Consider the following 16,065-nt stretch of genomic DNA (forward strand, 5'->3'; position numbering starts at 1 on the left):
CACAGTCTTCTAGGTAAATCTTGCTGGTTATTCATCTGAAGATGAGCTGGAGGATATCAGCTTGAGTGCAGACTTCAAGCTAGACACCCTAGAGATGCACAGGTACAAGGCACACTTGTATTCAAAATACACATGCCATCACAAATGTCCTGATGTCTTGAGGCACTTGGCTCTTTGTGGGTTTACTTCTGTATTGATTCTTACTTGTTGATACGGTCTCCTCCTCCCATGCTAGATGCACAATTTAGAATTCATCAAATTACTGTTCTCAATATGCATACATACTAAATGAACTGCTACAGAAAAAAAAAAAACCTTTTAACAATTTAAACTTCAGCTAAGACCAATGTAAGTCTATTTTCCCTGATAAGAATTTCTATCCTCTCCATGTCGTTCTACAAATCCTGTAGGTTTTTTTTTTCCCCACAACTAGAAACTAGAACCAGGTCCTTCTCATCATTCGTGGATGATCAGGGGACTGGAGCACCTCCCGAATGAAGACAGGCTGAGGAAGTTGGGGCTGTTCAGCCTGGAGAAGAGAAGGCTGCGTGGAGACCTCATAGCAGCCTTCCAGTATCTGAAGGGGGCATATAGGGATGCTGAGGAGGGACTCTTCATTAGGGACTGTAGTGATAGGACAAGGGGTAACGGGTTCAAACTTAAACAGGGGAAGTTTAGATTGGATATAAGGAGGAAATTCTTTCCTGTTAGGGTGGTGAAGCACTGGAATGGGTTGTCCAGGGAGGCTGTGAATGCTCCATCCCTGGCAGTGTTCAAGACCAGGTTGGACGAGGCCTTAGGTGATATGGTTTAGTGTGAGGCGTCCCTGCCCATGGCACGGGGGTTGGAACTAGATGATCTTAAGGTCCTTTCCAACCCTAACTATTCTATGATTCTATGATAAACAGTACTACTAAGATTGTTATTTGAAATATAGAATAACAAAACCAGCCAGAGGCCATAGGAAATGCAGCAATGACATTTATTGGAATTTCTCCAGGCATTACATGAAAAATTTTGTAAGTGAAACGGAGGATAAAGCACATTCAGTGTATCTTAAAAAAAAAAAAGTTGTATCTGAATAACCTTGCTTTTTTGTAACACACGCTACTGCAGTTCCTGGGATTGGTTTGGTATGTACACATCAGCTAAAATTCACTCTGAACAAAACTGCAAGCAACTGCCTTTCCACTTGGCATTTTCCCACCTAGTACAATACAATATTCTTGAAATACCTAAACAGATTCCACATAATTTTATACACAGTGTTAAGACCTTTCACCCCAACTGTAAAAACAAAGACTGTTAAGTAAATCAGTATCTGTAATCAAATAAAACACGGTGGAAGTAAAAAAAAACAACAGAAAAACCCAGGAGACCCCAAGCCCCCAAGTCCCAGAGCAGCGCGCAGCAACTCAGCATTGTTGTTCCTCACTTTTATGTTAACATAAAGCATAACTTAGAAAGCAGTGATACTCAGTCCTTGCTTTCTAAATTGGACAACCTTATGCATAAAGACACTGCTGGATTTGGCACTTGGCTTCATTGTTTTTCTTACTAAAAAGATTAAGTGCTTCCTGAAATACAGTATAAAAGGTAAGAGATAAGGAGCCACTGTAATACTCAATTAACAGTTCAGACATGCACTCCAAAACACGTGTCTATTACACATTTGCTTAAGCCTTCTCAAAAATTCCACTTAAAGACATTGTCAAATCTATATGCATCTTTTTATACCTTTATAAATACACTTTCTCCCTTGAAATAATCAGAGCTTACCTCACCTTCTGCTCAGAACATACAAATTCATGACTTCTGTTTCCAAAAGAAGACCACAAAGCAGTATTAAACCAGGAACAGCCTGGAAAGCATTATTAAAACTGCACCTGTACTTCAGAATCCCCTTTGAAATGTATATTGACTGCGTGCGTGAAAACTGAAAGGTACATAATATTTGAAACTTGCTTGGTCCCCTCTCATGCACTTAAGCTCAACTTTCTGCAACCTGCCTCAATTTTCTCTTCAAATAAAATTCAAGAACAGCTTCCTGGCTCCCACTACAATAAGACAAGGCTACTTGCAATATTTCTTTGGTTAAATGAGAAACCCTTAATGCCTAACTCCTATGACAGCAAGTCTTCTGCGGAATATTAACATCAGAATAAATACCATTCCACAGCCTTGCTTCCTTCCTCCTGTCATCATGACCAGCCCCAGGACAGGTGGAAGCAAAGAGGCTGGGATGGAAGTAGCAGTCACCATTAGCTCTTGCCTTTACAAGTTCTGCGAGTGTGTATAGATACCTATTTCTTATCTCTGAGTTACGGAGGTGGAGCTATGACATGATGCTTTTTGTTTCCAGTTCAAACATGCATGTGGAATTACAATGCTGACTGGTACAGCCCAGGCGGCGGATGGCACTAGAGCTCTTTCTGTACAAACCAAGTCATGATACTTGTTCTGCTAATTGGTCTGTGCACACAATATCAGCAGAATTAAAAGAGAGGCACGCATGAGTTCCCACAGATTTTCCACAGGAGATGTGAAACATGCTGCTCTGGAGGGAAAATTACATTCTTTTTTTTATTTCAAGTATTACTCAACATAGATATATATAAAGACACTCTATCCTTGTTTCACTACAAGACAAGCATATCCAGAGTGAATTCGTAGATCACCATTATCTTGGTTTTTTGACTACTTGAATTTCTCATTTCCTTTAGGCAACTCCAAATATACATCTACTCATCATAATTACACATGAAAATCCTTTATTTTCCCCTTGTGATTTATTTACATAATCATAAAAAAATTAATAGCCTGAATTTGCATACTGACATTTGAAGGCCCATCTGTAGTTATGAGTGTCCCAGCACTAGTTTTGGATAATACCATTGCCTATTGTTAAGTCCTTTGAAAGCAGCATATTCAACTGTTCTTTCCCTTTATTTTGAAGAAATGCTGCCTAGAAAACCTTGGTTTATGGCTTACTCCTTATTTTATTATTTGGGTTGTAGTTAATTTCCTTCAGGAGCAGTTCACAGTCAGACAATGCTTCTGCTGGCAAATACTTCACTATCTGCTCTAGAGTCTTTTGGTAAGTTATCTTCTCCTGTTCCAGGGACTGAATCGCAGTCTTCATTTTGTTCTCTCGAGTCAAAATAGTCTCCAGGCTGGATTCCAAACTCTGAATTTTAGCATGAGCAACCTGTAAATAACAACATGATAATAAATTGAGATGAAATGAATAACTGAAGGGTAGAGATATTTTCAGAAAAAGAAATCCAAATCCAGAAGGGAAAGTCCAAGGAATGAAAAAGGAGTTAAAAAATATGTCTAACAAGTAAATCACTGTAACTGAGAGAACTGCTCAACTACATAAAGCCTTGCAGTTAGGAGACATCTCGTGCATTTAAAAAATCCACTCTGTTAGCTGAATCATAGAAACTCCCTCTCCATGAGTTTGTAGTCTTAAGTCATTTACCTGTAGCTTCTCCAACAAATCCATGTTTTGTCTCTTCAGATGACTGTTTACCCTCTCCAGCTTCTCCAGAGGTTCACCTTCATCACAGGGATTCACATTTTCCTGCAGTTCATCCTGAAGCACATGGTATTCTACTTCATAGGCATGGAGCTGTTTTGAGATATCCATCTCAAACACCTATCATAAGAGAAAAAGCAATTTTTAAATAAGCAGAGAGCACTTATTCCACGTGAATGTCTGGCTAAGAGGCAACTCTGCTGGATTAACTCCAATGTTTTTTCCTGTTCCTCTCAAAGAAAGTATTTTAAGGGTAAATCTACAGAAAGAGCAGTTTAGCATCTAGAGTTCTTACTGTAGCCAGAATAAATCACAGACTTTAGAACTGGGTCATCATTTTTACAATTACCAAATACCATCTCTTACTATGAGATGTATCAGTAGAAAAGTCTTATTTAATCCAAGAATTTTATAACATGACCGAGTCTAATTTGCTCAGAAATATTAAGTTCAAGAAAAAAATTTTAAACTCAAGTCTCACCAGCTTCCGATGGGAGCAGGATCACACAATGAAAACTAATAATATAGGAGTTGTCACCCTCAAAACTGGATCTCCTGACTCCAAGTGCCAATTTATAGTCTTTTATAAAAACACCCTTCATGGTTACAGTTTCCCTGTGCTCTGTCTCTGCATGAAGATGATACACTATTTTTGTATTGTGTTGCATTGTGAAGACTATGGAACTGAGCATCGAACACTGATGGGACAGTATGACTTTTATCTGTTTATACATTTAGTCACAGCCTCTCAGCTTCTGAAAAGTTACCAAATAGTTTAGGCTAGGAAGTGAAAGATGCCTACACTGACATTAATTCTGTTCCTTGTTCTAGAGATCACAAACGTTACACCAACAGAAGACAAACACAGGTCCCACAAAACAAGTTCTGCACTGTGTTCAGTGTTCTTCAGGTAATTCAAATGGGGTAAAATTTCAATTTACATATGGTGTTCAAGCTGGGCAAGTGTCATTTTCCTCTATGTAGCTAACTGGTAAATTCTTCATCTGTGTATTACAGTCCCACATAACATCTGATTTTTTTTTCATTATCCACCATAAGACAGTCCTGAGAATTACAACACTGTGACAGCCAAACAACTCCACCTGCAGCCGGCCTAGGGAGAAGCAGTACAATATAGCAGTCTACATGTGAATGCAGAACCAGAAGGCTGCTCAGCAAGAGACCACACCACAGGCAAGCAGGCAGCCTTCTTCTCAGAGCTGATCTGACCTGCATGTATCCACTTCCACTCCGCTCAGGCAACGTAACCTATTCTCTCCTAAATCAGGCCTGGCTTTGCATGAAGCCACTTCTATCATGTTTGCCACAGCACAATTGCTCTGGAACTCGTGCAGACCATAGTACAGAGATTTAATTTCTAATAGTATAAAAACCACTGAACTACCACCTCTATCACTGCCAGAATCAGTGAGTTGTGAAGATAGACACTGAAGTGCCTGATGCAGGGTTAGTGTGGCAATCACAACTGGTGCAATGAGGAAATGAAGATTTTGATGTCAACTAAAAATAGATTCTTAACAGACAGTACACAAAAGGTTCAGGTGTTAACTAAGCCACAGGAATGCATCAGTGTCAACTGCACTCCTGTATATGGAGATGATTTTCTAGAGCTCTTCTATTATATCCAAACTGCCACCTGAAAGGGGAAAACTGCTGACAGGTTCATAGTTAAGGTACTAAACAGAGGCTTATTTTCAATTTTCAGCTTCAGTGCAGAGGCAGATGATGTAGAGTGATAAAGATCCCAGCCTCTGACAGTATTTCACAAGAAGCTTTTCCTAAATCAGGATCTGTAACTCTTTGTTTATCTTCCATCCTCACTCTTTGTCACAAAGTTGCAATGGTACTGATGAAATAACACTACTGCAGTACTCCTTCCCAAGAAAGGCAGGGATCAGTTCTAACAGGCATGAAGCACCACTGGCATGAAGCACCTGCCAAACGTGATCCTTCCAAGGTCAAGGCTGACTTGTAGGATTTTAAGTTGGAGGTGTCAGAAAAGTTCCTATGGAAGGACACCGGCCCTGTGCACCCGGAAGTTTAAAGGATCAGGAGAAGTTGCTGTGATGCTGCCTCTTCCCATTATGGCAAGTTGTGCTTCCAGTCATAAATGGTAGCATGGAGCAACAGCTGGGTTTAGGTTTGGAAAACAAGCTACTTTTATTCTTCTGATGGTGACATGAAATTTACAAGCAAAGTCAAGTTTTCCCAATAGCTAGGACACAAAAGAACCTTTGTACTAAACCTTGAGGTTGCAACTAAAGTCTTGCCAAATTTGCAGTTCAAAACCCACTGAAATTAGCTCATATCCTATTTCTCTACAAACTACTGGCAAGATGACACCTTTGCATTTCAAACCAAAAGGAACATACTGAGAAGACTTTTATATATACCTTAGGTGTGATTCTAAAGGGGGTGGAGGCTTGGGAGGAGTAAAAAGAAAAGCAACTTTACCTGAGTAATAATTTTTTCCATTTGAGGCTGAGTCATATCTGGAACAGTGGTTTTAAGAAAATCAACAATGTTCTCAAAACTCTCGCATCCCATTATAGATGTTTCTTGACTGCTAAGTAGGCTCAATGCTACTTTAAATATGACTTCTGTTCCTTGAAGAAAAATAATGTCTAAAAAAGAAAATTATTAAAATATCTTGAAAACGAGAGCTAGTCATTGAATAAATATGCATATTTGCTTGGATGTTTTTCTTTCTAATCAATCATACTGCAGATTTATCCAGTTCAGATGTGCAATTTCATGTCTTATTTCAGTAGGAGGTTAAAGCATATAAAAGTACTTTGTGTCATCTTACAGGTATGAGAAAGCATTAAAGAAAATACTGCATACTTGTTATGTCTGTAATGCTTATCTGCAATAAGCATTTCATTATTGATTACTGTAGACTTCAGACTGTTAACTAGCTGCTAACCTTTTAAGTGCACTTGTGACTGAAAAGCAATTGGGAAGTGGGTCACAACACAATATACTGTTTCCTACAGGCAAAAGCTAGTCCTTAAGAAACGGTCATGTAGATTCCATAACCAATCATACTATTTTTGAAATTCATGGTAGAGATCACATTGGCTGTAATTTAAGCCCTAAACCCTTACTTTGAACTAAATTACATAGACGTGAGGGAAAAGTCCAGGCTCTGCAGAAATCAGTAGAGAGAGTGCATAGAAACAGGAATCTTGATCACAGTTAACTAGAAACGCAGTCTTGGTAGCAGTGGTGGACTTGAGTTACTGAGATGAATGCAGCACACGAGCAGTTCAAATAAGCCTCCTGTGCTGTCGGATCTGTCACACTACCAAGAGCAGGGCTATGCAACTGAACAAACTCAGCTTCTGATCCTGATCATGAGAGATCATCCCCACTCAAATCCAGTATCAGTGGGTAGTACCAGGACATTGGTGAGACAGCCATCTCACTTGTACACAGTTCCTAAGTCTCCCTTCTCCAGTGCACATTTAAACAGCATAAATACAAGTATATAATTTGTGATGGGTAGACATTAACCATCTGTTTCTGGTATGTGAGAATGGCCTATAAGACACTGATGATACAGGAACCTAAAGCATTAGGAAGTACAACAACATAGTTCAGTTTTAAAATGGGAACATGCCTTGCTCAGCTCATCTGCAGAGAGAAATGAACATTGACCCTCCCCACCCTTAAAAAACTTGTGTTCCAAATTTAAAGCCTACTGAAAACAAACAAATTACACTTTAGGCTTGGAAAGCAAATCAATAAGGAAAAAAGACCCCAAAATGCTCAAATGCCTGGAATCCAATAATCCCACTGGGTAAGAGACGTACCAATCTGAAAAATGGATACACCAATCATTTGTTTACCCAAAGAGCAGTCAGAAAAAGTCTGCTGTAAAAGGGAAAAAACCCTCTGTAATGGAGAAATCACTACGTTAAAAAAAAAAAGAAACAAAGAAACCCCAAACCAACCAGCCAAACCTCTCTTACCCCCAAAACCACAAACAAATCAAAAACCTAACACACTCCAGTAATACAACATGAGACAAAAGACGGGCTGAATTTCTTAAGACAAAACAAAAGGTGTCATATGAAACAGAACGAATGTATAACGGTCTGATTTAAGAGGAAGTACATAAGCTCCTGGACTCTTGATGCAGTTTACTAATGTAAAACTTACAAAACCCAAAAAGAAATAATTAAAAAAGCTGTATTAGTAGACATTTGATTAAGTTTGCAGCTCTTATTGACAACAGAAGAATACAAAATCAAGTACTTGCCATGCTGACACGGTAAAAACTGTAAGGCACAATCAATATTTAAGCTTCTGTACTAGAAGTTATCTGAAGAGCAGTATATAATGAAAAAATTATCAAAATGGAATAAGAGGGCTAGGAAAACATTCAATATATACCTGAGTACCTGAAACAGCCTTGATATTCAAGCTCACTTGAATTTTTACTAGAAAGCCCTTTAAAATCAGTTATTCAGAAACTCATTCTTGAAAATAAATGCATTCTTTTTTCCATTTGCAAGTTCAACAAGATGAACTTTTCTACAGACATAAACTGAATGCTTGATGCGTAAAATACATTTGCAACAATAAACTTCCTGATGTTCACACTTCATACTGTTATTAGCCAGAAGTATGTTGGCTAGTAACAGCAGACATATTTAACTGTTCAAGTCTGTTTCAAATAATACATTTTGGTAATGCTCTCTGAAGAGGAGCTGACAGTTCACCACGAAGAGTGTTGCTACTTTCCACCCACAACAGTCACCTCAAATGTCCCTAGTATGTAGAAAACTACTCCCTGAGAGTTTCAAAAAACACAATGGACAACATTGTTCTGTTTACTACTGCAATAGAAAAAACTTTCTTACCAAATACTCTGGCTACAAATCCTAATGGAAACTGAGATGCGAACAGTGTAAGAAACCATGGTGCAGCATAAAGACTGGGACTGATTTCATTTTCTTCAAGATGATTATACAAGTCTCTGTGATAATCATGAAGAAGCCTTGACAGCTGATACATCTGAATCTACAGTGCATGAGGGGGTTAGGGGAGAAGAAAGTAGAGAAAGAAAAGTTTAGCTTTACTCAGTTTTCCAAACCATTCACATTTCACTTGAGGGAAACTAAAAGTACAAATGGCACTGTAAAATGATGATTAATTGTTGCCTAGGGCCTCCAGGGATACCTGATCATGCATAAACGACCCACACCTAAATAATGAAACCAACACTGTAATCATTAACAAACAACAGTTTGAACCTGCTTATTAATGAAGTATCATTTCAGTTACACAGGCTTAAGGAAGAAAAGAATATATTGATCTAACTTTATCAACAAACCAGAACTTTCAGTCTTGCAACAATGAAAGTAGGTTGAACTATTTCTGGCTAAATTTACACATTTCAGCTTTCATCCTTTGAAACCTGGCCTTATATTTGCTGTTTTTAAAGCTCCTATGTTACAATCATCACTTTAGACAGCTTCTGTACCCACAGAATACATTAGATGTGGTGGGTCAATAGAGATACCACATACATATTTTCCAACACACCTCCCATATGCCAGTGGTCCAGAGCAATTTAAAATACTGATGCAAAAAGTGCTGCTACACAACCTGCAAAAGGTTGAAAAGCAAAGTGGTTAAAAGTTTCTATTCACTGCTAAAAATATCGCTCTGTGGCAAATCATTTCCTTGCTGTTTCGGTATTTTATATTCCACAGTAAGTCACTCACAGCACAGGGCAATGCTTCTCTCAGCAGAATATGAGAAAGAGACATACATTGATTAGCTGTGAGGTCCAATTTTGCTGTCAACAGTATCTTATGCTTCAGGTGAATCCACTCCTCAATGAAGAAATGACATACTGGATCCAGCTACTTTCCTACTTTTAGTGGTCATGATTCTTCCCTACCAAAACCTGACTGCACTTGAAGCTATCTATCAGTCAGCAGTGTCTGCAAGCAGACAGATCAATTCTCATCAGGCAAATTACCTAAATTTGTGCATGCACGTGAGTCCTTGCTTTAACTGCCAAAGATACTAACTAAGTACAGTTCGGACAGAGTCGCCACGAAACACATTTATGTGTGAAATTAGGATAGTATCACAGAGGCAGTAAACCAACTGGATGAGTTTGTTATGAACTAAGGATCTAGATGACTACTCTTTCCAGACAACAATTATAAATCTAAGAGAAGTAAATTCTCATAATCCTAAAGAAACATCCAACTTTTTTCACCTACAGGACAGAAGCTAATTCTGCGTATAAACTTGTGTTTCAGTACTGTAAATGAAAAAGAATTTGAGTGCTATACTCCTGTTAAAAATCAAAGAAAGGGCTATCTTCAGTAGTCTGATTTGTCTTGAGCAGACAAAACTTGCACTTTTGTCTAGGATGGAATTACTGCCTAGGAGCAAACTGTGGGAAAAGCAAGGTCATGTCACTTAAAGGGCAAACAGTACTACAAGTAGTAAGCATTCTAAAAATTAAAAAAAGTGTTCTTTGTAAAGCTTTTGACAATGAAAGTTTCCAACTCATTTAAATCAAAATGTGAAATCCTGGACATCTGCATGCCCCTAAATCATCAGATGCTACTGAAAGTCTGCAACTGCATTATAACATACAAACACTAAGAGAGCAACTTGGGGGGGGGGGGGGGGAACCCAAACCCACAACCATGCAGTTATCACAATTTGATGCCTACTGCTTCAACACATATAGGGGGAAAATGAGACAGGGAAGAGGTAGAATGATGCTTTTTGTGGCTGTTCACCCTTGATTCATCACAAAAAACTTATTACAGTATACTTACATCCACAGTAAAACACTCTTCTCAGTTTTATAATAAGCACATTCAATTTAACTGCAATCTATTCTATTGTTCTGGACATTTGCCAAATAAGCACCTGAAGTGACTGATCACGAAAGTGGACTGAACTCCCCCTTAAGTTTTTACTTAATTGTGTTTACCATGCAGGGAGCAGAAAAAAAACCCAGATTTTTGTATCTGCCTCCTATGCTTTTTCTTTCTCCACTGTGGATTGCAAAATTTAACTCAGCAGTCATATATCCCTTTATAATATTAGGGGCTTATAGCATACAGTTATCTAACTCAGCAGACAGCTGCATCTTAAGGTGAAAGACTTCTTAAACTCTAAACCCTGAAATTTATACAGATCTGAAAGATTTTCTGTCTCCTTAAGCAGCCTTGAGTATCTAGCTGTTAAAAGACTAACATTGCAGGGAATTCATTGTTTCATAAGCAAACTAAATGATCGAAAATTCATCTTTTTCTCTCTGTGTTGAGGGTGATGAGGCAAAGGACAATGAGAAAACAGAGGTGCAAATGATAAGACAGAGCAGCTCCGTTCAAATGCCTGTGGAGCACACTGACTGGCCACTGGGTGGCACTATTGATTCGACTTGGAGTTACAAGGTTAAAATCTACATCTAATTGCTCAGGGACTGAAGAAAATTATAACCATATTGATTTTTAAACTCCATCTATACAGATGCAAGTATAGCGGGATTTTGGCATAAGGAAGAGAGAGAAGTGAGGAAAGGGAAGAGCAAAGTAGCAGAGAAAGCAGAGTTTCCAAACAGAAGATGACTGGGACATGTGACAGGAAAAGTCTGCAAGTTCTGAACTTCTCTGTTTGCAAATTGAGAGGCAGAGAGGGGTTCAATAATAATATCTGCATGCACCTCACAACCTCCAAAACACCATAATAAGCTTCATAAGGCCCTGGAGAACATGAGCAACCTCTGAGAGCTCAAAGCTCATTTCAAACTCTGGTTTGCTTTAGAAGGACTGACTTACCTGTAGTGACATCATGTCTGGCCTGTACTGTTTGCGGAAGCCAAGGTCATACATAAGGAATTTCAGCATTTCAAAGGCCTGTTCTTCACTCATATGCAGAAGCAGCACTCCAGCTACAAAGCTGATACCTTGACAGTAACCTACTTCTTTGTCCAGCAAAGAATACGCTTTCAGGAGATTAAAGAGTGATAGCTGTCCTGCTCCCAGGTGGGCAGAAAAGTAAGGGTGCGTAGGAAATGTCCGTCCTGAAGTAAAGAAAGAATAGTTGATTTATTTCTTCTCAAAAAACTGCCTAGATCCATCTGACAACTACCACTGCTCTCTCCCCACAAACCATTTCTCTTTGCTTTCCTATGCAAGTTGACTTTTGTGAGATCAATCTGTATTTTGCCACTGATTTTATACTCTATTCATTGAGCTCATTTAATATTCTCATCTGCATAGAACTTGCAGAAGCTACTGCTTGATCTCTCTTTTCCGATAAATGTAGAAGAGCATAAATACAAACAGCATAACCTAAGAAATCATCTGCTTAGAGGACACTAAGTGACATACACAGAACATACCCTGATGACACAGAAAGTGGTGCTGATAAGGCAGCATCTATCTCCAGCAAAAGCTTTTATTACGACTGGTGTCTTTTCACTCAAAGACCCACAAAACAAGTCAGAAAAGTCTCCCATCTACAAACAGACATACCTAGATCTACAAGGATGGCATGCTGTTGAGCAGTCAGTTGTTTGAGAAGTTCTTTGTAAGAGATGTCAGGAGGCTGCTGCTTGTTGGGCAGCCTGTGTCTAACTCGATGTTGCACAGCCAAAAACTGCCAAATTTCTCCCCGACGACTTTTTGGTACACCTGCAGGACAGTCAAGAACAAGAGGGCTAAGTGGTGGCCTATTTTTAGTGCTGTAACATGAGAATTTGCTTTGTCATAATCTTGGCCTGACATCATCTTGGCTGAAGCACTCTGGAGGACCCCATGCAGGTAGTCAGCTGATTCAGTTCAGTTAATGACAGACAGGTTACAATGAAATATTATTTTTAAGCATCTGTAACACAGACATGAGATTCCATGGAGGAGGGCACAGTGGTGCAAGCAGGCTCTACATTCACATTATAGTAACAAAGCTCTCTGGTTCCCCTTCTGGCCTATGGCTAGGCCACAGAAGCTCTCCTTCAAGCCAAAATCCCAAACCTTTCACTCAAGGATAAAAAGAACAACTAAAAGACCATATTCCAGACTCTACAACATGTGGTCATTCTGACTCTCTGGAGCTTGGTTGTGATTCCCCTACATTTTGGGCACAATCCACATTAAACATTTACTTACTGCCTTCTTAGTAAGTAAAATCAGAGCATCTGAAACTCAGAGTCAATTGGAAAGGAGCCAACTGACTAGAAACCAGAAGCTTATGGTATAAGTTGCAGAAGCTCAGTGTATGTTGTAATAACACATGGGCATAAGATGCTACTTGCAGGAGTATGACTATACATGGTTCTGCACTACTGACATTATAATCTGCAGACACAGCAGAACTATTTTCTATTTGGCAGCAGGAGGTGGGTGCATTTGTAAAAAGAAGGCAATCTTTCCATTACTTTGTGGTACTGGAAAAAGTGTATTGCTGGTAAACTTCCTTCAGTATCAAAAGGGAACAAAAATAATAAATCGTCAGGCTTCATAGTTAAAAGCCACCCTACATAAATACCTTCCTTCAAAGTGGAATGAATATCTTCCATGTCACATCGGATTTTGGCTCTGCAGTTTAGTAACTTCTTATCCCAGACATTTATGACATCTTTCTGACATGTACCAACTTCATCATAGTCCAGTTTTATTTTTCTTGATTGGAGTTCATCTCTGCTTGCTAGAGCACAGAACACGAAGGAAGAGCACATGAAAAAACAGAACATCAGGAAATTACAAGAGACATCAAATACAAAAACCCCATTCAAGTTAGATGTATCTAACTTAGATAATCTGACTAGGGATAAATACACCTTTTACATTTATCAGTGAATAGCCGAGATGGGGCCAGTCTTTTGTCGTAAGATGCTGCAGGTAACGGCTTCTATTCCTGTGCCATGAACATTAGGAATTCATGAAGTATGTGAAAACATTTTTTAAGGCTTGGGTCAAGAAGAAAAACACACTCAACACAACTTTACTACATCTGCTGCTCTTCTTCGAACTGTAACACCACCCTCGATCCTTTTTCTCTTCTTTGTATTGAACATTGTGAGTGTTTTGGTACGAAAAGTACCAAACATATGAACATTTATATTAGAAACTTAGGCAAGCAAGTCTTCTAAACTGAAGTCTGTCACACTGGTTCCAGTTTTCACATGTCCCTTAAGAGAATGGTAAGAGCTCATGGTACTGCTACCTGGCATCATCAGACTGACTAGAAGTAAAGAGAATGAACCAACATGAACCATATCCAGAAGCACAAAACTCATGTTGCTATAAAGTGTGCTACATAGGACTACCTGGCACAAAATATTTATTCCAGAGGACTCACTATTTCTGAAATAAAGCTTCACTGCTACTCCTAATTTCATGGAGGAGCAGCTTTCATTTCCATTACTGAGAAATTAACTGTGATTATTCTTTATACATGATATACAAGCAGAAAAACACTCCAATTCCCCATGCTGGTGTAAAAAACAGGAATAAAGACCTCAACGTGTCTTAATTTACAGAGACAGGATTAATTATCATTGGACTGAATTACAGATTTCACAACATTACCTCTGAAAGCCACAATTGAGTTTATCACAAATTTGCCTTGATCCACGTGCAGTACTTGCTCCTTGCAGGAGACTCTTTTACAGATGTGCTCCCTTCCCCACCATTACTTCTGGGTGAAAGCAAACTCTCATTCATGTTTTTTATACAACCTCACTTTGGATAGAGGCAATACTGGATCAATCCATAGGATCACTGCCTATCCCCACTTCAGAAGGGAGGTGAGAAATTATTTCCAACACTATATGTTACACATTTGAGACTGCAGCTATTCAAGATTAGAGGGGGCCTTGCAGAAGCAGCAGCATGCTTCTATAAAAATGGGAATGTGATCTCTCAGCCAAGAATTTGCAGTCCAAATGGGGCAATTTTAAATGCTACCCTATTGCTGTATGATTTCATCTTCTCATAAGCAGTACACAACAGGCTGAAGACAACAGTAGCATATTTCAGTGTGACAATGAACTCCAAGATTAAGTGCACATTATAATTCACTGAAAGGTACTGTAGTTCTGCAGTCAACCCTAGTGAAAGTCACCAAACTGGGCTGTTGATCATACTTGCCCTACCTACTTATGCCACCCTTGGTTATTTGCAACCATCCTTGTTAATGTTCTTCCTAATCATTGCTAGGTAGCCTTCTACTTTTCTGTAGTTCTTATATTTCTAGGTAATCTACTGGAGAAAGTAGTTTATAGCGTCTCAGAAAAAAAGAATAAATATATATAAGCAAGTTGGTGCAATTCACAGAACTTACCTTCTGTAAAACAAAGAGCTAATAGTATTCAAGTCTCCTCGACAGCAAAAGAAATAGGAAAAGAGGTTCTATTAATATTTTGTAAATAAAAATCAACAAAACATGAACAGAAAACCACTACAACCAATTCCACAGCAATTCCAATCTTAAACCAGTCATATACAGCTGAATAAATTCACAGCTAGGAACCTGGCTTTATGTAAAGAAACAGCTGCATTTCTGGTTTTACATTTCCCATTCCCAAGATGTCAGGATGTCAATCACTGCCTGAACCAGCACTGTTTGGAATGTATCAGTTCTGCATATGTCCTGTCCATAAAAAGACCTACATTACAATAGCCCACAGGAAGGAAGCCTATGGAGAGGCATTAAGTTTACTTTTCACCCTCTGAAAACAAGATAGTGAATTCCAGCTAGCCGGAGCAGCAGTTTTACTAGCAGTACTTACAGACCTGCATACAAGAATGGAGACATACTCTCTGAAGCACAAACTATGATGTGGGCTTAAGTGTGAGTGCCACTTTGAAGTCTCCACTGCTGACACTCCTGTTTTCACCACGAATGATCAGGCAGGAAGAATTTATTCTCTACATCTCTGTCAGAGAATGCAAATAACTTACTGAGTCTTAAGGAACTAGGCTGATTTAACAGTTTTCAGTACCTCTCATTTGTCCCTCAGCAGCTCATACTCTCATACTATCAGGAGAATAACATAAAACTAGTCACTACAGCAGATTTCCAGGCTCCCCACCCCACAACAGTAGATTCACCATTTGCTAAAACAATGTCCTGGGTTCAGCAGTAGCAGTCATTTTTCTCCTCCTTGGTAGCTGGTGCAGTGCTGTGTTTTGACTTTCGGCTTGGGAACAGAGCTGATAACAATGATGTTTTGGTTTGGCCAAGGACTTTGTGAGCCTCATGCTCTGCCAAGGAGGAGGGGAAGCTGGGAAGAAGCAGAGACAGGACACCTGACCCAAACTGACCAAAGAGGTATTCCATACCACAGTACGTTATGCCCAGGATATAACTGGGAGTTAGCTGGAAGATCTGGGAGACTGCAGGGTTGGAGGAGGTATTGGTCAGAGCTTGGTCGGGCTGGGGGGGCGAGTTATTGGTCAGCTGGTGGTGAGATGTTGTATTCTCTTCCCTTGTTATTTCCTTTATCATTATTA

At 39.2% G+C, this 16,065-nt stretch overlaps 1 protein-coding gene across 2 annotated transcripts in view; it reads right to left on the minus strand.

The window, feature by feature from the left end:
• Positions 1–968: 968 nt before the first annotated feature.
• Positions 969–16,065, minus strand: part of TBC1D4 (TBC1 domain family member 4) — a 50,437-nt gene continuing 35,340 nt past the window's right edge. For both annotated transcript variants that reach the window (XM_057424041.1, XM_057424042.1), the window contains 7 exons: positions 13,097–13,255; positions 12,085–12,243; positions 11,386–11,630; positions 8,431–8,590; positions 6,017–6,186; positions 3,485–3,661; positions 969–3,208 (listed from right to left, as the gene is read on the minus strand). In XM_057424041.1, coding sequence (XP_057280024.1) covers positions 2,981–3,208; positions 3,485–3,661; positions 6,017–6,186; positions 8,431–8,590; positions 11,386–11,630; positions 12,085–12,243; positions 13,097–13,255 — 1,298 coding nt within the window. In that variant the 3' untranslated portion in view covers positions 969–2,980. The remainder of the gene's footprint in view (positions 3,209–3,484; positions 3,662–6,016; positions 6,187–8,430; positions 8,591–11,385; positions 11,631–12,084; positions 12,244–13,096; positions 13,256–16,065) is intronic.

Source organism: Pezoporus wallicus, unplaced genomic scaffold, assembly GCF_028554395.1.
Source record: "Pezoporus wallicus isolate ANWC-B61680 ecotype Strahan unplaced genomic scaffold, APGP_CSIRO_Pwel_v1 contig_16, whole genome shotgun sequence".
NCBI classification, from domain to species: domain Eukaryota; kingdom Metazoa; phylum Chordata; class Aves; order Psittaciformes; family Psittacidae; genus Pezoporus; species Pezoporus wallicus.